General features: G+C 42.1%; 1 protein-coding gene across 2 annotated transcripts; it reads left to right on the top strand.

Moving 5' to 3' along the window:
• The first annotated feature begins 58 nt into the window (after nt 1–58).
• Nucleotides 59–21,510, top strand: yeats2 (YEATS domain containing 2). Of its 2 annotated transcripts, XM_065953988.1 has the most exons (30): nt 59–223; nt 616–721; nt 839–936; nt 1,079–1,171; nt 1,280–1,513; nt 1,628–1,746; nt 3,068–3,229; nt 4,652–4,763; nt 5,005–5,049; nt 5,139–5,307; nt 5,441–5,683; nt 5,934–6,101; nt 7,101–7,192; nt 7,886–8,071; nt 8,193–8,421; nt 8,733–8,891; nt 10,087–10,211; nt 10,900–11,046; nt 11,259–11,450; nt 12,764–13,136; nt 13,224–13,358; nt 13,857–13,988; nt 14,232–14,370; nt 15,505–15,581; nt 15,677–15,756; nt 17,487–17,691; nt 18,189–18,424; nt 18,553–18,627; nt 19,018–19,091; nt 20,034–21,510. In XM_065953988.1, exons 2-30 carry the CDS (start codon nt 622–624, stop codon nt 20,140–20,142), a joined length of 4,308 nt encoding a protein of 1,435 aa, XP_065810060.1. In that variant the 5' UTR covers nt 59–223; nt 616–621; the 3' UTR covers nt 20,143–21,510. The 2 variants fall into 2 exon arrangements, with proteins under 2 accessions (XP_065810060.1, XP_065810061.1); XM_065953989.1 differs by lacking the exon at nt 13,857–13,988.
• Nucleotides 21,511–22,243: the final 733 nt, after the last annotated feature.

The raw sequence follows: 22,243 nt of genomic DNA, 5'->3' as shown, positions 1-22,243 counted from the left end.
ATATTGACAGAGCATGTGTGTTGTAGAATAGTGGAGCCTGGCGGCTGTTTGACAGATGTGCAGGACAAACCATCCACTCTTTAGCTTTGTTGTCCACATCGAGATTTAACAATTTACTAAAACACAAGTGTGCACGTTTAATATAAAAAAGCAAAGGATATGCTCTGACTGAATTAAACACGCCACTAAAGAGAGACATTGCTCTGCGGCACAAGTCACTCCTGTAAGTTTGCATTTTAAACAGATTGTGTCGGTGTAACTAAAAGTGTGCTAATGTTAGCAAACTTAGCAAACAAGGATAGCTAACGTTATAGTGCCCGGCTGTTTGAAAAAGCACGGATACCTCTTGGCGTGAGAGCCTGTCCGTTTTCTAAATGTCGTCCTTGTATCTTAAACGAGCTTAACTGAAGAGGTTTGTGAAAGGTAAAGAATGGGAAAACGGGTTTAAGTAGTAGTGATAGGTTAGCATGGCAAGCTAGCCACCCTTGCTGAACTTAACGATGGGCATTAGCAGCTTCTCTGCTAACCAGCTAATTAAATGCTAACCACAACTTGGAGAATAGATTGTACCCTGTTCACTGTCTTTTTTGTTTGTTCATATATTCTACTTAACAGGCAACCATGTCGGGAGTTAAAAGGAAAATAGAGGGCAATGACCCCGACTATGATGACATTTCGCTGGTGCAAAATAATAAAAGAAACAAAGCTGCTGAACATAATGGTGAGTAGAAAAGAGCAGAAAAGCTGCACAGCTGCTGTACAATGATGTGACAGCTCACACGTGGTTGGACTCTGGTGATTTCCTTTGCTGTAATATGTTTTCTTCATGTTTTGTCAGCCCGAGAAGCAACAGTACAGAAGATAGACTCGATCATAAGGGAGCAGTTTTCTTTGGAGATGAAGAATAAAGAGCATGAGATAGATGTCATAAGTCTGGTATGTATTGTGATATCTCTTCTTTTCATTAAACCTTATGTCACTTGTTTTGTCTCATTTTTTTTTTTTGGGGGGGGGGTGTGATGATCCAAAAATACACTTTCAGATGTTTTGTTTATAAAGCAAAGTATTGTTTTTTCAGAGACTCAATGAAGCCAGGAGGATGATGGACAAGCTAAGGGCTTGCATAGTGGCCAATTACTATGCCAATGCTGGCGTTACAAAGCTTTCAGAGGTAAAAGCATGCGACATGTCTATATGCTGAAAACTGCCACCTGTTAAGGCAATAGCACAGTGAAGCAGAAGTAACCGTCCGCCTTTCTTTTTCTCTGTTTAATCCTAGCATTCTACCAAGAGCGACCCTGCCGTGTTGAACCATCCAGCCATCCGCCGGTTCCTGGAGTCTCCTTCCCGTTCTTCTTCCCCTCTCAACCAGGGTTCTGAGACTCCTTCTCTGGCCCACTCAGAGTCTGAGTCCCTCTCACAGCAAGGTGACGGTGCTGATGTAGAAGGAGAGGGCTCATGGAGAGAGGACGGCAGCAGGCAGGAGCGCAGACCTGGACGCAATACAGGCAAGGTGAGTACTCTGATGATGGTCTGAATAATTCATAAACGCAAAGCGAGTATCAGTTTAAATCTTTCATATATTTGTCTTACAATGCTTGTGTTATGTTTTTGTTACTTGTTGTAGGACACATTTGGTGTGCCAATGTCCGTTGGCGCGGAGCAGAGGGTGACCTACCATACTACTGGGAATGAGGCCTCTAGACTCTATGCAAAGAAGACAATCGTTGTCGGAAATGTGTCCAAGTATGTACAAAAAAAACTAAGCAAAAGTATGAGAAACTCAGTCATATTTTTGACGTTGTTAGTGGTTGACCAAGTATTTCCAATTGAGAGATTAATAGGAGCCTAATGAAAGTCATGAGTAGGTTTCAATTGGCATCACATTTCCTTTTTTTGTCCCTTATATTATTACAATTTAAGTTAAAAGGGTTACAGATCACAAAAATACTTTTCTTAATTTTAAACAAATCATAGGTCAGAATGACTAAAATCCTGAAGTATGTAATTCTTAAAAATCACTTTAATTCTCTGAAAACCATGACTATGGTAGCAACCATATCTGCTGGTAGCAGCACTCCCAAGGAGTCCTTTAAAAAGTTTGACAATATACGTGAAAATTATAAAAGAGCTACGAGCCATAACATGTCCCTGTAGTTGTAATTTCCTGTGTATTCGAGTTCATTACCAAAAAAAATGTAAAGCAAATGCTCTGAAGTACAGTCGTGGCATCGTAAGTAACTTAGACTCCTAATGGCTTTAATGCAATTTATGAATACTTTAGAAATCTCTCTCAGGTAAATATTTTTATATATGTGTAAAAGGTTAAATGTAAAATATCTCTGTGTCAAAGTGTTTTAAATTCTTGCCTCTCAGTCAGAATAGTCTTGTTTTTGCATGACTGTGCACTGAAGACCTGAACCATAACTCATAATGTTTTTCTACAAGCCCAGTCTTGATCCAGTTCAAAAGTTCTGTCTTTCAAGGTTTATTTTCCCCTGGGATGTTGTTGAACCTGAGAAATGGCAGTTCCTAAAGACCCCTGGGTTCAGTGTAACATGAAGCCGATGTCAATTCTAGGAAGGCTGACTGACAGGGCCAATGTATCTCATGCACACTACATGTCTCAGAGGGGTAACTGAGATCATTTCAAATGGACTTCAGGGCATAGTTGTACATAACCAGAAGGCCTAAGCCTGACACAAGAGCATTAAAGGAAACGTGTGATTAGACTCTTTATACAGCTGTGTTGATGTGTTTGCATTAAATGTTCATACAAGGCTTATTGTTAATACTCTGTTTTTAAATGGAACTCTTTTCCTGTGAACCTTAATCCTCTATTCCTACCTTCTGTCCTTTTAAGTGGGTATTAGTGAAATACCAAGAAAGAGTGCTAGCTCCTTCAGAGTCTAACCTTCCCTCCAGCAAATTCTACATATCCTTGTTTAAACTCTTGTATATCCTTAAAGACCTCTTTCTTGCCCCACCCAATCTCCATACATTTTCTAATTCATTCCCGATTCTCCATCGTCTGAGGCTGATTCTCAACTCTGTCCCTCGTTCTCAGGTACATTCCCCCAGATAAGCGAGAAGAAAATGACCAGTCTACCCATAAGTGGATGGTGTATGTTCGGGGCTCCAGGAGAGAACCCAGCATTGATCACTTTGTGAAGAAAGTCTGGTTCTTCTTGCATCCAAGCTACAAACCCAACGACCTGGTGGAAGTCAGGTTTGTTACAGTCTGTTTTTCAAAGTTTTTGAGACAGACATAGTGTTGGAAGCACTACTCAGCTATACACACATTTTCTAAAAGCAATGCTTCCCTCTTCTTATAAATACATTGGTGTTGTTTTATATGTGTCCCTCATGCAAAATCAGAAGTCATAGAAACAGGGATGAACTTGTTCCAGTTATGTGTTGTCCATAGACACAGTGTTTATGTCTAGTCTTATTGTGTGTTATTATTGTTGTCATCAGTTTTTACCTGCCCCTTTCTATGCACCACATGCAAAGTAAAAAAAAAGAAAAACCAGGAAACAATTTTGGATAGGAACACCTGGGTGAGTAAGAGACTGTTTACCTCATCAGCTGATCTTTTATTCAGGACACATTTCAGATCTGCCTCCAAGTGCAAAAACACTGCTGATATTCACATTGTGTAACACACACTCAGCAGTAAACAGGCTTATTTTTTAAGCAGTGCCCCCTTGTGGATATTTAATCATGCCTGAAAGTAGAAAGTCATATTTTAGGTTGAATGACTCTTAACCTCAGTCTTGCTGCAGGTTATTATTGATGCAAATGAATAATAATCATTATCCAGATTGTAAACACGCACATGACAAGGCCTATGACGTTAAGTAAAGTGAGTCACACTACAAGTCAACAACAGTATGACTAATAGGGGGCACACCTAAATCATGAACAGGGCGCTGAAACTCGGAAAAACATGCGTGTGAAGTGTTTGCCTCAGCCCAAAGCACTGAAGTGTGTAGAGAGGTGTCACACAGCCTCGAGTTCAGCGATTAAGATGTCTCATTTGAGTTCTTATCCTCTAAAAGTTGCAAAGGATTTACATTTTTCCCGTGGCTTTCGAATAAATGATCTCTTTCTTCAGTCGGCAATCCTTATCCTGCGCTGTAGCCTCCTGGCTGTTTCAGCTGACAAGACGCTCACGTTGCCGTGGCAGCAGCTCATAAGCTCCCTCTGACTGACTGCAGTCTTCATTCCTAGTGAACCACACACAGGCCCAATGCTCTCTGCTGAGTCGACACAGAATGTAGAGGAAGGGGTGAATGAAAGGAAAAGAAGGAACAAAAAAACTGCATCAATCACTGGGTTTATATGAACAGAAACATCATTTGCATGCACATAAACACGGCCTTTCAAGTGCAGGCAGTCGGATCACTTTCTGTTCTGTGAGCCTGAAAACCTTGAGCTTCAAAGAGGAAGAAGAAGATGAGAGCCCGTCTAGTTATTGATTATAGAAGATTAGTAACTAAGTCCGAGTCTGAAACCAAGATGGGAGCTTAGTTTTTTTTTTTCTTTGTTGGAAACATTGTGATGCATCCTTTATGGACTTTTTTTTCCCCCCTCCAGATGTGCAGTTGGATGAAGTTATTAAAGGATGTCTGAATGCGTCTGTTCACAGTGAGCCGCCCTTTCATTTAACACGTCGAGGTTGGGGAGAGTTTCCTGTGAGGATCCAGATCCACTTCAAAGACCCTCGCAACAAACGTATCGACATCATCCACCAGCTAAAGGTCAGACCAGATTACAGACCTCATCATCACGCTGTTTGTTTTCCTCTTCCCTTCCTTCCTTCCTTTAAACAGGGTTCTTCCACTCGCAGTGTTCACATATTCTTCTAATAATAGAGTTGCTCTCAGTTATCTAGTTCACAACTTTCTCTTACAATCTAAACTCTCTAGGTTTTAAGACTCAAGACTTCTAAAGTTTAAAGTCTTATTTTGTCCTCTTTTTTTTTTTTTTTTCTTCCTTCAGCTGGACAGGACATACACAGGACTGCAGACACTTGGGGCAGAAACTGTAAGTTATAATTCCTCGCTCTGTTTCCTGCAGTGACTGTTTCTTTATTCTCTGAGCTTTACTCTGAAAATGTGCTATATCTGTTCCAGGTGGTTGATGTGGAGCTCCATAGGAACTCTCTTGGGGATGACTACATCCCTCAGCCCTCTTCCTCCAAGGTGACTCGCAGAGCAGCCAGCCCCACGTTGGCCTCCTCAATGCCCCAAAGTTATGGACGCCCCAGTTCTCCCATATCACATGATCCCAGTGCAGACAAAGGTACACCCAGAAACATTTATAATGTAATCATAAAGACATGTTTACATTTAAGCTGAGCATAATTGATTGTTTTTCTGCATCTGTAATTCTGTTAAGGAGTGTAAAATTGATTTGATCTCCCATTTTCTTCCAGCTTTTATCAAGGCAGAGGCAGGAAGGTCTGCAGGCGGCCATAGCTCCCTCCTCGCCGCAGGTGAACGTACCCCAACCCGCCCCAAAGTCAGTGACAGGATCACTCTGGGTTCCCCTGGCAATTCAGCCTTCCAGCCGATCACAGCAAGCTGTAAGATTGTCCCACAAGGACAGCCACCAAGCCCCACCGAGTCTCCTGGGAAATCGTTCCAACCTATCACCATGAGCTGCAAAATAGTTTCAGGTAAATATTTCCTTTTTGTGGCAGTTTCACCGTAATTCTAAAATAGTTTTTTTTAAATCCCCATCTTCGAATAAGACACTTTGTGATTTTGTTTTATATCACTCAAATTTAAGAATTTTAAGCAGCTCTACAAACTTCAATGTCATCTTTTTGGAAAAATAGCCCATTTCTTTATTTCATATTCTACAAATAGAAAACTGTTGACCAACTTGATTTCCATCTAATAGTCATTTCTATTTCTTCCTCATAGGGTCTCCCATCTCCACCCCAAGCCACTCCCCTCTGCCTCGCACCCCCACCACCTCTACCCCGGTCCACAGCAAGCAGAGCTCTTCGTCAGTGCTCAACAACCCTTACATCATTGTCGACAAGCCAGGCCAGGTGATCGGCATGACTTCCTCATCCGCCACCTCCGCAGGTACTCCCACTCCCACTCAGTGTCAAAGTGCCGTTTGAAATCGGATGTGGACCTGCAACAAAATCTAGAAGCAGTATCTGAGCTGCCCACATACAAATGTAAAAATGGCTGTTAGAAATGCGCTCTGAAGCAGAGAAGATTATACACAATACCCCCTAGGCTCCTCTGTTTTTCTATCCCTATTTTGGTACTTTTCCTCATTTTCATCTTCTTGTATCCCCATTTTTATCCAGCTCATTGTACTCCATACCATCTGTTTATTTTCTCTTTCTCTTCATCCATGCGTCTCTTTTTGTATCTGTTTTGTGCTCATAAATTATGACGTGTTTGTGAGCAAGCAGGATAGATGCTGGGTGAGAGGTTTCCATGGTGACTGAGCGGCTCTGTTTCATGGCCAGTTTAGGAGCATCAAACCCCACACTCCCATCAAGTTTTGTTTGTGGTTATATGTGTGTGTGTGTGTGTGTGTGTGTGTGTGTGTGTGTGTGTGTGTGTGTGTGTGTGTGTGTGTGTGTGTATGTCTGTAAACAAGGTGTGCACTAATCTACAGCGCTGTTGATTCACATCAGCAGTGTCATGTCTTATAACACTAAGGTGCTCTTTCCTCTGTAGTTCTCACTCTCTCTTAGCCCCTCCCACACTTCCTGCACTAATGCACAGCTTAAGCAGATCTGCCAGCAGGGCAGGAGGGCTCTTAAGTGATGTTTTATCAAGCTGGATGAGGTTGATGTGGGTGTTGTGGCTGATTCAACAACCCTGGTATAGAACAGATTTTACAGCAGTAGGTAAAGAATGAAACTTCAACAGCAGAAATGCAGATGTAGCCAAAGCTCTGACTTTAACACCAAAATTCAGTGACCCTGGCAGGTAACAGTCACCTTGCACCACAGTGGCCCTAATGTCTGTGGAAAGGATGGCAGGAGCTGCAGTGACCCATGAGGAGAACGGTCATCTCTTTTTATATCTTATTGTGTCTTTTTGTGTAAATTTACTCCACAGGAAGCCCCTCAGCCAAACAGTCTGCTGCACATGGCTCTCGCTCTCCGGCCCCTAAAGTTCACACTGGCACCTTCCTCTCCTCAGGGATGAAGGTGAGTTGGCAGCATTTTAAACAGTTTCATTCCTTAACAGGGAATCAGATGGCTTAAAGCATCTCTATTTACTGATCTGTTCCCACCACTCTAAAGAGGGTCCCTTTCTGTAGTGTCTGTGTCTTTAACAAAGCAGGTAGGTATTAATAGAAGTCAGGGGTGCTATCTTCAGCTGTTGTGAGTGCCTTGGCAGGCTATTTAAATGGGACATCAGTCTGATGATAGATGGGGGTGCAGAGAGAATTTCATGGTTCTGTTTCACACAATGTCAATACTGCGGTGTAAAATCCTCCCACTCATGCTCACCATCCTCTCACCATCCACAATGATTGAAATACGATTTCACTTGATATGTCTGTTTCATCACAGCAGCGTTCTCTGTAGGGGCCTCTGCTATAGCAGTAAATGCAAGCACATATGGGAAACATAAAAACATCTCCTTGATGAATAAATGATGCCAATTTAAAAAAAAAAAATATTGAGAAACAAATGTATTCTCCCAGCTCTGATGCCTATAGCCTCTTTGAAGAAATTGGGGGAACTTAGTTATAATTCAAGAATCTATCTCATTAAAATTTTATTTTTTAATAAGGAAGCAAATGTAGACCAATAAAGCAGCTGCAGTATTTGCAACTTGTTGTGGTTTCAAGGCACTCTGTCCTTTTTTGTAAAAATTCTTGTTTCCCTGTTCAGGTTATTATTAAGCAGGAGCCTGGGGAAGTTTCCACACAGCAGCAGCAGATGGTTTCCACAGTAACCAGCCAGCAGCAACCTGCTGCTACAGCAGCTCACCAGTTTGTCGCAGTGAAGGGAGGTCACATGATCTCCATGTCGGCTCAGAAACAGGCAGGAGGGCCCGTGGGAGCCACAACTGGCAAGGTCTGACTTGCATCCTCCCCCCAGATACTCGCAAACTATTCAATGTTAAAATTTTGATATATTCACTATGATGTCAGAAGGAGAAGATACTCAAAAAAAACCCAACTTTACTCATTTCTAGATGTTAGGCATCCCTGTTAGCTCCACACTCCAGTCTGCGGTCAAACAGGTGGCCATCAGCAGCGGACAGATTCTGGTTGCCAAGGGTAACCCCTCTGTCTCCAAGGTGATGAGTGGGAAACAGGTTTTGGCTCAAGGTGTCGCTAAAGCCATCGTCAGTGGAGCAGGAAGCATCTCTGGTCAGCAAGCTGCTGCAAAGGCAGCTGGAGGTTCAGCTGGCAAGAGTGGAGGTCAGAGTTCACACTCATACAAGGTCACTTCATGCAAAGGTTCATGTGGCAATGAGGAAGCACCATTTTTCTTCAGTTTTTGAATTAATAACTTAATACATTACAAATATATTTTCTGCACAACAATACACTTTTTCTGATTATAATACACAGACTATGTAGTGTACATATTATTAAACATCATTAAAATGTATTTAGCCAACATAAACCTATTAATTGTTTATAATAAGACCAGTTTCTATTCAGAAATTTCCATTACAAGTTCAGGGTTGTGTGCCTAAATATGTTTTTCTTTCCATGTATATCTTTAGTGATGGCCACGCTTCAGCTGCCAGCCAACAACCTGGCCAACTTAGCTAATTTGCCTCCAGGAACAAAGCTCTACCTAACCACCAACAGTAAAAACCCCTCGGGGAAGGGAAAGCTGCTTCTCATCCCTCAGGGAGCCATCCTCCGTGCCTCCAGTGCAGGTGAGACACCCTGCATCCGTTATTTATCTTTTTAAGTGCTGACATTGGGGAAAACATCTCTAGTGTTGGCTCATGCTTGACAATATCCAACACACTTGAGTTTATTTGTTACTCAGCAGACTCGTTGTAGACCAATGGTTCATAACAAGCTTGTGTAGCAACATACTGGCTTTGAACAACCCTGTAAAACTGAAGACCAGTTCAGTCTGAGAATTCCTGACAGGCCAGTTTGAAACTTGCCACCTCTTCCAAAGTGCTCTGTGAAGTTCTGGGACCTGCTTGTTTCATCTGCTTGTGTAATGCCAGCTCTTCAAGTTTATTGGAGCAGGGCATCATTATCAGAGTCTTGCAATATGAATGAGGATGATTGGGAGTTAATCGCTAAAGATTCATTTCCAGTACTTCTGGAACAGGTGACACAAACTGATAAAACATGGTTTTGTTTTTTGTTCTAATTTGAGTCAAATTGAAGGCTTGTGTCGTACATGTGTATGTGTTCCTGATTAACCTGAGGGGACCCTCTTTCACCTCCACCATTAAAAGTAGCTGACAGTTTGTTACTATGTTGACAAGCTGACTTTTTTATAATCTATGGCTGTTAAGACAGATGATTTGTTAACTTGTTTGTCTCTAACATAGACGTTTAACATGAACAGCTTTGGGGAAGGGTTTTAGACCAACTGGCACTTATACATGAGTGTGCAGGTGATTCAGTATCTGGGCTCGGTGCCCCAAGCTGGATTACTTTTGCCTTGACATTTCCCTTCTTTTCCTGAAGCTGAAGATAGCTGTATTAAAAAACCTTATTGCTTCTGGCTCCTAAAATTTTGGTGACAGAAAGAGAGCCACTGCTGAAGTGACTTACAGATAATGTCTGCAACTCTACCTTCTGGACAGTGAGTCACTGGTAGTCATCGGTTTCTTCCAGCAGTTTCTTTAATGTTGCACTTTAGAGCTAAAATGCCTCATGCAACACACTTCTTGTCATATTGAGATGAGATTCAGCAGCATCCCATTCTTTATCTAAAGTACTAATTTACATAGAAAAATCAACATTACTAAACGTATCCCTGCTTTAGAAATGTCCGTTTAAATGACTAAAATGAATAGATGAGCTGTGATTTCAGGTATAAAGAATAACAGGATTGTTTTTTCAGATTTGAGGCTGATGTGAATGTGGTTGTCTGTAATTTAGGTCAGCAGTCCCAGAGCAGCTCGTCAGCAGGCGCTGGGGGCTCTCAGACTTCCTCCTCTTCTTCTTCAAGCAGTCTGCCTTCAAACCTCTCCTACACTTCCTACATCCTCAAACAGACCCCACAGGTGGGTGGAAATGCATTCAAGCTATAGTACGAACATAACAGACAATCAAATTCTAATATAGGTATTTTTCTCTTTGATGTCCTGTGTTTTCGTTGTGGGTTCTGGTTTTTGTTTGATATGAATATCTGCCGCATGATTTAAGCATTGCATCATGTTCTTGATCAGAGCCTTTTGAAAACTTTCACATTTTCTTTTCAATGCTGAAAAAATATATGTTTGAGATTTTCTTCTACACAACTTGTGCACACAATATGCAAATGTCTTTTGTCTCCGTGGTGACTCTGAGTTTTTTTGTATTCTAGCAGAGAGAGGATGAGCCTGGTGTGTTTTTAGTAAGACACATTCATTAGCGCTGCATTGATCCTGCAGTCGGCTTTAGAACAGTGCTGTCTGTGCATTTGGCTCACAGCATATAATGCAGAGTTTTTCCACACTACATTTTAAGTATCATTACAGACTGTGTATCCTAATCATCCTTCATATAAAAAAATTGTAAACGTTTGTTATTGAATAAATGTCATAAATATCCTGCAGCAGCTAAAAGTATATGTCCCTGTGCGCACACACACATGAAGACACACCCACACAGATGTACACTATAGCATAATAGTGTTAACTAATTGTTAATTTGATGTGGTTTACCTTTACTCTTTATGACCCTGAGCCTCATACTGTCCATGTTAAACAGGGAACATTTCTGGTCGGCCAGCCAGCAGCGGGTTCAGGGAAGCAGGGAGCCTCCAGTTCAGCAGGTCACGCAGCATCATCTCCAGCAAATGTTACCCAGCAGGCCATTCGGGTGACAGCTGGTCAGAAGGCGGCCATCCTGGCTCAGGTCAGTATGAGTAACAAGGCAGAGTTCATAACTTTACTGTGTCCTCAATAATAATAATGACAGCTGTTGATATCACTCCTAACTGTCCTTTTACTGTTAACACTTCAATCCAAGTTTTGCTATGGTTAAGAGCTTCAAGATATTCACTGGCTTTTCATTGGGTTTAAATTTGTTATGTGTAATCCATTACTGTGCCTTCATGTGATTGACAGGTGGTGGGCGGCTCCCAGGGTACACAGGTGAAGTTATCTGACGGCTCGGTGAAGACGGTCACAGCGGCTGCAGCAGGTCACTTGTCCAAGCCGGGGACGACTACATTGAGGATGACAGGCGGAGTCATCACTGCTGCTAGCTCCACCCCCAGCTCTGTGAGCGCTGCAGCAGCTGCAGCAAGCCTACAACAGGCGAGTTTATCAGCAGCCGTTATAGTTTTGTTCCTCCATACAGCTGCTTTTTTCTTGAAGTGATTTATTGAGCTTGTTTTCATTTGTTTTGTTTAAGTACCCCAGATGAATAACCAGTAAAAGTACAGTTTGAAAATATGACTTCCTATTTCCAAGTAAAAATAACTAGTTTGACAGTTTATTTAACGATAATTTGTTCGGCAAACTTTCTGCTTTTCCATAAGAAAAAAAAAGAAGTAGAAGAAAGCTGATCCAGTGTGTTTTCCAGTGCCATGACGACAACATGGCGAGTGCTTGAGTGAGAACAGCACATTTTTGGACAGACAAGGAGTCACAGTTCATGTTGTGATATCAGAAGAAGTTAAACATATTGAAGACGATGGTTGGATGCCAATTGCTTACTTTTTTGTTGGTGGTTTGGTATGTGATATAATCTGTCAACCAGAAGAAGTAACTAGCTGAAAGGGGGCAGATCACCTCCTACCGTAATGGCGTTGGACATGCTTCCGTCAATAAATTAACTCTCCTCCTGTGCTTGTATACTGGGAAAAGAACAGTAGTCCAATTGTTAAGCTACAACGGTAGCACAACTTGCTGTGCATGTAAACCTACTGGGTGTTGTATTTGTCTTCAAGAGCGAAGAGTTTGAATGTTGAGATGTGAGAGGAGCTCTTAGCAGTAACCACAGTGGTCTTACAGCTTCAAAGTCATTGGCCAGACCTCATTAACTTGAGAAACAGAAGCACACACACAAAAAAACCACTTCCTAAAGGCTACAACCCATAAAAACAAACATGTTTACAGTATGTAACAGAAAAAAAAACACTTCACTGCTCTGTGGATGTTGCTGTAAAAACAAGAGGTAAACATCGCTGCACAACATCTATTGGACAAACTTCCCTTTCAGGATGGTTAATCAGATTTTTAGGGATTTTAAGGAGGGGCGTAGTTACTCTTTTGTCTTCGAGCAATCCATGAAGTCAGTGACCTGAATGGCACATCTAACTCTGAGAGTGGCATGGCACTGAAAAACACACTGGACAAAGTAGACAGTAAACTATAACATGTACGGTATTTTGAATTGAGCTTCATGTCCTCATATATTTCTTATTTTTTAATAATATAGATAATTGTTATGACTGTGATGTTACAAGGAAAAACATGTAATACACACAATAGAACAACATCAATAATATAGAGCCCCGTTTGTACTCTTTTGTCTTTTCTGTACTTTTGGCTGAGTCAGCTGTCAAAGTGTTTCTGTTAATTTACTGGCTGATAGATGTGTATGTATGTTTGTGTGTTCTGTGCAGGCTGCAGATGCTGGAAAGTCTTCCTCTCAGCACCACTCTCTCCTGGTGGCAGCAAACCAAGCAGCAGTAATCAGTGCAGCTAAGAGTGCCAGTGCGGCCGCCGGAGGCAGCCTGTCCAAGGCGGCGGTGGCTACCTTGGTGAAGGGTGTTGGCAGCTCTGCCACCATGACAAAGGGTGCCACGAGTTCCACAGGGGCTGTGGTTACAGTTTCCAAGGGCATTACCAACATGCCAGTCATCAGCATGTCCAAGGGTGCAGGGGTGGGGACAGTGGTGGGTGTACCTAAAAGTGGCGGCACGCCTTTGGTCACTGGAGCTTCATTAGTTGGCGGAATGGCGGCAGGAGGAGGGAAGACAGGTGCAACTCTCTCTGGTATGCAGAGAGAAACCTAAATGTTTAGACTTTTTCAAGAAGCACTTTGGTTCATCGTCATATTTCCTTTTAATTTGTTGTGTTCAGGTATGTTGAAGATCCACTCTGGAGGATCCAGCTCCCAGCAGACAGTCCTAACCATCCCTGCCAACCAGCTCAAGCAGCTGGCAGTGGGTACAGGCTCTGGAGGGCTGCAGACCATACTAATGCCAGTGGGGAAAGGTGATTTTAACTAAGACAGCATTTGTTTGCACAATCTGCCTTATCATTTAGTTCATCTGATGTGTCTGTTTTGACCTAAATAAATGTGTGCATTCCTGTAAAAAACAACTCTAATCCAAATCACTTTTTGTAGTATATAAAAGGCAGTAGATAGATGATTTGAATAAAACATGAAGCAGCATTGACGTTGTTCGCTTTGTTTATGTGCTGCATTTTTTACACCACGTCTCTGGACACTAAATTCTGAAATATAGCATGTTTCTCAAAAGATTTTAAGAGTGTTATACTTTAGTAGTGTATACAGGATTGACTCAGTTGGTTCTCTGAACTGAGTTTGTTTTGACTATATCCTGATTTATCTCTGTATGATGCTCAAGCATGCTTCCCCCTTCTCTACCATTTTTCATCTTTAAAAACATTTACCTAATGGGCCATTGATCCATCCTGTGTATTTGTGTGTGTGTGTGTTTGTGTGTGTGTGATTTCTTCTGTGTATAGTGGTGTCTAAAGGCCCAGTCTCCAGTACTGCTTCTCCCTCATCCTCCACTCTCCCTGGGGCGACTGGAGCTGGAGCCTCCCCAAGTCCTGTCAGCCGCGCGTCCCCCTGCCTTGCACTGCCTCTGGCACAAGGTGAGAGGGGTCCACTTTCACTCTACCCACTCTCCTCACTTTTTCTATCTTTTATTCCCAATCTCTATTTGTCCCACTCAGTCCAAATAGTCTTATAAATGTGGCAGAAAAGTTTAATTTTATTTCGATGAAACATGTGACCCTTCAAAATAAAATGTAGTTTAATAGTGGATTTGTTGGAATTAATCTCTCTCTCTCTCTCTCGCTCTCTGCTCTCTCTCTGCTCTCTCTCTCCTTACTCAGTAAAAACAGAGCCAGGTGCTGGCACAGCTGTCACAGCTGCTCCGTCGCCCCCAGTGACCGCTCCTGTCCATGTTGCCTCTGCATCTACCACAGTCAAGCAAGAGCAAGGAGCAGATAACGCTGCACATGACCTGATCAAGTAAGAGTGATACAAATCAGCATGTCACTTCTACTGTTCTCCCCCCCCTTTTTTTGCCTTTTCCATTTTAACCTCGCTGGTTAATTTTCAGCAACATAGATCACATAGCTTTCAGCATAATAGTGGAGAGTATTCAGCTGTAGATATACTAGCTGTTTAAAGTTGGGTTCACACACACAAGCAGCTGCATCATTAACATAATTGTATGTATATTTTGACTGTCTGGAAGATACTGCTAGAGGGCACACCAGAGAGCTCAGGCTGTATACAAGTACCCGGATGTGAATTGAAAACAGACATGACGACACTCGAGGGGGTTAATATTGTGCTAATTATGAGATCAGGACTAACATCAGTAATCAATAATAACATCAGATCAGCTCAGACGGCTGATGACCAGTGGACAGAAAACACCGTCAGCACTATCCCCTCTCAGTTTCTCCAACAATTTATTCTGTACACAGATGCAACGGAACCAGTGTTTTTTCGGTTTAACAAGTGACTCTGTTCAATGGTGACTTTCAGCAGAATTCCTCTGTATGTCACAGTTACAGTAGCTGTTGAAAACAGAAAGAGTCCCCGCTAATGTCAAAATAATGTCAAAATTAACTTCTCAGATATGTATTACATTAAAAACGAAAGAAACACTATTGAAGCCACAGACGGATTTCGCTGGAAGTCACCAGTTTACTGGGTTACTCGTTTAAACGAAGCGCCAGACTTTTAGTAAAACTGTTTAGTTTTGCTGTTTTCCACCTCCGAAACAGAACTTTGATGTCTCTAGCTAGTTTGACAGGCATGTTTTGTAGCTGTGCAGTAGCAATGATGCATCATACAAATGTTGATTATTGTAGACTTGGTATATCAGCTTATCTCCAATACTTTCAGCCGTGTTTGTCCCTGCTGCTGTGTTGATTCTGTCACATCCCTTCTGCCTCTACATTTACCTGCCTTTCATGTCTCTACTCAATCTTGCTTCTTGCGTTAATTTTTGAGGCCGTCGATATCTGATGTACCAAACGGACGCAGGGGACATGAGGGAGCCTTCATGCATGAATGTAAAAGACAGTGCCGGTATATCCCTAACCCTAAATAATTTGCTGGTACACTGGACACTTGTGCTTTCCTCTTCAGCACCGAGCACATAGAGACCATGATGCAGCTGTTGACACATGTGGTGAAGAAGTTCCCCCTGATTGTGCCCGAAAAGAGTAAGTAAGCTCGCCTGCAACACAATCACAATAGATGAAGGCTAATCCAGTGTGTTTTGAAAGGTTTTAAATTCTATCTTTCTTTGCTCAATCAGCTGAAGACTCCCATCCATTCTGTGCCGCTTCAACAGAGCAGTATTATTCCTGGAATATTGGCAAGCGCAGAGCGTCAGAGGTGAGTTTTTGTTGTTTTCTCTGCATATGTGCACATATTGAATGCTGTTATTAACACCTGTTGAGTGATTACAAAGCGTCAGTGGAGTCAAACTGCTTATAAATCAGCTGTGAAGACAGATTTTCAACGAAAAATGGAGACCAGGGATCTGATTCTGATTCTGATTCTGAAGGTTTTATATGCAATTTTTTTGATCCAGCAGATGTCGCCCTTGAGCACCAGCATGAAACTAAAACAACTTGCGGTGAATTGTTGTGTTAGCATGCTAATCCTAGTGATCTTTATTATGCTCGTATCTTCACACTGCATGTAAATTTACCCGAAATGAGCGTAATCTAGAAACACAGTTAAGCAGTGAGTACAGTATGTTATTTTTCTTTTCTCTAGTCCCTCAATTAAACAACTTTTATACGCAAGGGGATGAGTTGGCCGGCCGGCCTGGCGATATAAACAAACTGAAGATAGGACTCGGAAAGCATCACAGACAGTGTTACACCCATTGATTTCTATTACATTGAAGTGTGAAAAATCGCATATAAAGCCTTTAAAATGTTGACCCGCGAGACTTTGAATTTCGTTTTTATTCATATAAGATCTCAAAGATCTGAAATCGTTAACTAGTGGATGAATTGCACTCACTCTCTACCACTCGTGTATTCTACATGTCCCAGGTTATGCCTGTATGCTCTACAGGTGAAGAGAGTGACGTTACGTGTTACGTTCCTCCTTACAATGATTGTGGTCTGACTGTTTTGTGCAGCTGGTTCAGGCTGATTTTATTCTGCCTTAACTTAGTTTTGCTACCTCATTAATGGACAGCTTCCCTACACAAGGCGAGTGAATATGAATATAATGAATATAACACGAATCAAGCACCAGAGGAGGTTTGTGACCCTGTATAAACCAGCTCTCTCAGAGTGCTCCGTTTTGGTGTGTGTGTCTCTTTAAATGCAATGAGTCCCCACCCTGAGTTTTCCCAATAGACATCACTCCTACTGGGGTGGAGTCCAACGGTGGAGATATCAGTGGAGGGGAGGGTATTTTTTCTACCAGAATCCCACTGTGATGTCACAAGTTGAGCAAATTTGAAACAGAGCATTTTCTCTGTGTTGTAAGACTTATGCAGACCACAAAGGACTGGATGGGTTTATTTCAAATTTTGTGGGTCTGTAGACACTTTTGTGGGTCTGTTACCTAAATATATGTTGAAAAACACTGTAAAAGTGGATTTGTCATGTGTCCCCTTTAATGTTTTCATGTCTCTACGCGACAGCAGCCGCAGCATCCACCCTTCATGTTTCAGTGTGAGGGGCATCTTCATTGCCAGTGATAATTTGCATTGTTTGCAGTTTTTTTGTCCGTGTAATCTGTCTTGGTTGTAATCTGTCTTGGTGCTCAGTGCTGGACACCTGACTCAGCGAGCTTTCTGCTTGCATCATGTCTTCCCATCTATCCGGTCAGATGTGTATCTATGCCTGGTTATCTTCTCTTATCTCATCTTAATGGGTTCATCAATAGCTCATACAGACCGGCCCATGTCTTAGCTGACTGTTCTCTTTTTCCTCTGCTGTAAAAGGCTCTTAGCTGAGACCAGACAAAGATATTTATATCTACTTGTCACTAATTTAGTAAAGGGACAGAGGGCTTTGCAGTTTTAAAATGTTAAAGACTGTGCATTATTAAACCATCCACATCTGACGGTTTCATATCATTCATATCTTCATGTTTAGCTTCAGCGAGCTGTGGCTGTAAAGCGTGTTGTCCAGGATGTATTGGACCGCTCCCCCCGGCTGCAAGCCCTCACTCCCCCCAAGACCAGAGAGGTGGTGCAGTGGTGTCGGCAAAGGGGCTACACGCCGCCTGACCTCGAGCCTCAGCGCAGGACAGACGACGAGTCCATCGAGGACATCCTCACGCAGATCGACAACGAGCCTGGTGAGTTCGTGAGCGTTTGTGGTGCGTGGCTTCTTCAAGATTTTATTTCGTGTATTTGCACTTTGACATTCTGCTCATTTTAGTTTTGGATCAATATTTTATCCTCTCCAAGTCTCATGAGTGGGTGAACTGCTTCTTCAGCTACCAGTGTGTCCAGTTGTGGTTTTTGCAGTCCAGTAGTGTTTAGGGGAGGCAAATGTGCAGCCTCAGTGTTTGTGTTACAGCAGTGTGTTGTTTACACTCAGGGGCTCCTCATTAATTCCATCTTTTGTCTGTAAAGGGTGAGAGACTGGGCTGCTTATCTCAGTGAGTCACACACTGGCTGAGCCAGACAAAATGATTATCTGTGTTTGTGTTCCCCTCACCCCGCCTTCTTGCACAAATATCTTGATTTATACACAGCCACACATGAAGCCGCTGAGTGAAATACTGATGTAGGGGCTGTTTCTGCTTTTGTGAAATGGTGCGTTTAATGTGCATTTGACTATGTTTCACAGAGTGCCCAACGACCCTGAGCAGCTGCGAGGAACTGGTGCTGCGGCTGGAGCAGATGCAAGCTCTGCTGAAGACCGAACCCGAGGAGGCAGACAACGAGATAGTAGACATAGTCACCGTCACTCCTCCCTGCCAGAAACTGAAGGTCAAAGAGGAGGAGCAGGAGGCCGACGTGGAGCCAAAATTCTTCCTGGGCCCCTGCATGTCATCTCAGTTTGTCAGTGAAACAGCTCAGCAGGTCAGGAGCCTTTCTGGAAGTGAACATTTCGGCAGTGTTTTGCTCGTGTACCTCTAAGTTCTTGCTATTTTGCAGTTTTAAGGAACTGTTTTACTATTTTTATATGATTCCTTGTCTGTCTCCCTCAGATTGGTGTAACCTTCCAGCCGGTTGAGGTGGAGAAGAACGTGTTTGCTCCTGTTTTAGAAGCCATGATTCTGAAGGTCAGTCACTAAAAAGGCCAGAACGGAGAAAAAAGTTGTTCTTTTCACAGTAGCTCATCATTACCCCAGCATACCCTTGACTACAATGATAAATTTACTATGTGTATGAAAAGTACACCTGCACAGTATTGCGTGTTTCACCTTGTACTGTTCAGAGAGTGGGTTTTCTTTGTGACTAATGGTGTGTGTGTGTGTGTGTGTGTGTGTGTGTGTGTGTGTGTGTGTGTGTGTGTGTGTGTGTGTGTGTGTGTGTGTGTGTGTGTGTGTGTGTGTGTGTGTGTGTGTGTGTGTGTGTGTGTGTGTGTGTGTGTGTGTGTGTGTGTGTGTGTGTGTGTGTGTGTGTGTGTGTGTGTGTGTGTGTGTGTGTGTGTGTGTGTGTGTTAACTGCAGGCTACTGAACAGTTTGCCAGTGACGTCCTGAGAGAAGCGCTGGCTGGGGCCTACGCCAAATCCCCTCAGAACAGGTCAGCCTCTTTTCTTTTTTTCTACCCTCTCTAACATGCAACCTGCTTAGTGCTCCCATTTTTTAAATTTCTATCACATTCAGCATACCTGGAGCTTGTCCAAGCTTGCAGATTGTTGCTCTGGTTATTTTAAGCTTTTTCACAACAAAGAAACATTATATTGAATAAACAGATACTCCAGATATACAGAGTCAATATACTGAATATATGAGATCTTTATATTTATAAACAGATCTTTCAAACACATCACTAAATATAACCATTCCACTGGATGACATCATTATTTTGGTGAAAACATGGCCCCTGCAGTTTGAGTCAGTCCCACACACAGTGCTCATTAGAGGGCCTAATGTGTATTAATCAACCCAAGCAAAGGGTTTTTTTAGCTCCTGTGTGAGTTCACAGATATCGTCAGCCTTTTTTTAAAATCATTTTGTATTTGTGAGTTGTTGACTAAAGATTTAGGTCTTAAGTTGGAACAAATTGACTCAGGGGGTGAGACAAAGTAGAAAGGACATATTTGGTGATGACTATAATGATTGGCTGTTTTGAAATGAAAGACTATTCAAAGACCAATACTTTTACAAATATTTTACAAACACAGCGTATTTGTGTAATATGTGTAATACGTGTGTATTGGGCTTACTTGTAAATCTACAATATACGTGAAGAAAACAAGAAAGTGCTAATTTTAAGTTTTGTTGCATTTTTTTTGCAAACATTAATTGTGTGATTGCCTACAGTAGATTGTTTTTTAATGATGTAGGACATCACTGAACTGATAGATTGATTCAGAGAAGGACTTTCTGTAACGAAGAAGCTGATAACAAGCAGTTATGAATATTCATACTCTAACCCATGATGTCCCAGGCAGAATGAAACACATTACCCTGCATAGAGTAATGCTGAGGATCCTAACTTTGAACCGTTTGGCATTTGCAGGGCTCCAAGAGAGATCTCAGCCATGAACATCCACCAGGCGGTCAGTAGCATCCCCACCTGTGACTTCCTCACCAACACACACATGGGTTACATGTCTAAAGAAAACTGAGGCCGAATGGAGAAAAGCTGCTTCTTACAGAGAATCCACCACAAGAAGATTCACTTCTGGATGTGGGCTTAGGTTGTGCAGTAATAACTCGTGTCTTGCTTCCAGTCACCTGGTCACAGCAAGGGCTCTGCTCCACACAGCAGCAGAATGACAAATGTTTCTTATACCTGAGGTATATTTTAACATTTATCTCCTAATGTATCGTGTGAAAAAGCACAATGGGACCCATGTTAATTGATTTGAGAGGCTGACGTGCTCTCACCTCAGAACAAGTTTTAATTATGAAAGTTTTAACTTACAGGGCTGAATAATAACATCAGGCAGCTGTCATGTCTCCCTGAACTGGGAGCAAGTTTACCAGCTAAAGTAGAAAAAGAACAGAAATGCAGCAAATGGGACACCCTGATGAACATGTGAGTGTTGGAAGTCGTGCAGAAACAGACGCTCTTTCAAGTTTCAGTCACCTGGCAGAGGTAATTACGGCTCATAGTGCTGCTGTCTGAGGCCCTTCGGAAGAAAGTAACTGACTCATGTTTCTAATTTCTAAGTTGCAGACAGATCATGTCACTGAGATCTTCATCAAGTGTGTTTGGAAAAGTCACGTCTGTTTAGGTCAGTGAAAGGAATCATACTGTCACGAGTTCAAGAAATGACTCTCAATATTTATCGTCTCTTCTTCATGAACCGGGTTTGGCATCCAGTTGAAAGTACTTTTAAGTGTTCTGTTAAACAGCCATAATGTATCAATCATGAAAAATATGACCAATATGAAATGGATGGTGTTGTCAAATCCTGTTTAGTTTTTTTAAGCTTGTATAAATAAGAACATTAACATTGCGCTAACAACAGTGAGTGTGTATGAATATGTGTGGGATACCAGTGGATGTAGTCAGTACAGAATGAAAAGTGTGTGTGTGTGTGTGTGTGTGTGTGTGTGTGTGTGTGTGTGTGTGTGTGTGTGTGTGTGTGTGTGTGTGTGTGTGTGTGTGTGTGTGTGTGTGTGTGTGTGTGTGTGTGTGTGTGTGTGTGTGTGTGTGTGTGTGTGTGTGTGTGTGTGTGTGTGTGTGTGTGTGTGTGTGTGTGTGTGTGTGTGTGTGTGTGTGTGTGTGTGTGTGTGTGTGTGTGTGTGTGTGTGTGTGTGTGTGTGTGTGTGTGTGTGTGTGTGTGTGATTCTGTTTAATGTGGAGCTTTGCATAATGTTAATACATGGATGATTGATTGAATGGAAGTGATTGTTGTGAGAGGTAGTGATGCCTGTTCAAACAAATGAGAGTAGGAGAACCTTAACGTTGTATTTTCATGTTTCTGTGCAAACCAAAAATACAATCAATATTTTTGTAATAAACCCCAAAAAATGCGGTTTACTTATTTACTGGTAGATGTTATTTGTGCAATACTGTCTTCAAGGTCACGTATAATGCAAAACACACTTCACCCGTGTGTCCCTAGTCTGTCTACTAACCCCCCAATTATGAGAAAAGTCCATCCTCTCCGTCTTTTAGCCTGCTCCACTTTTCAGAAAATGTGTTCTCAAACAGGCTGTCAGGAGATTTTCCCTTCATGACATCACAAAGGGCAGTAACCCCTCCCCAGGTGTCAGCTAGTTGTTTGTTCTGCCCTCTGAGTCTGCCTTCTTTTAAATTAGAGGGGCTTAAAGGCATGCTAAAATACAAACTCAGAATGGATTTTAGCAAGAAACTTCACAGACATGTTTTGGGGAGCTCTGAGACTTTTTTCAACTTGTTGAAAAGGAGGATAATACGTGACTTGAAGAGTAAAAGGGCTGTGTTACATTTATAAGCCATCAATAACAAAATGCAGCACAGCTGGCAGCCGAGACAACTTAAAGGTTCTATATGTAACTTATTACATGTATAAATCGTTTTTAATCGCCCATTAATAAGCGAACGGTTAACTGATGTGAAAAAGTAGATGTTCACTGTCTATCTGTGTTGCCTGTATAAAAAGTATTTCGTCGTATTTTCTGCGAAAGCTCCAGGAAGTGGCATCTTATGCATGTTCTCAACGTCCTCCTCACTCCGCTCCATTTACAGAGATCAACAGTACAAACTCATCACACACTCCCGCTACAGCCAGAGGC

This window comes from Labrus bergylta, chromosome 4 (assembly GCF_963930695.1).
Source record: "Labrus bergylta chromosome 4, fLabBer1.1, whole genome shotgun sequence".
Lineage (NCBI taxonomy): Eukaryota > Metazoa > Chordata > Actinopteri > Labriformes > Labridae > Labrus > Labrus bergylta.
Note: the sequence above shows the minus strand (reverse complement) of the source record. Positions and strands in the feature narration are given on the sequence as shown.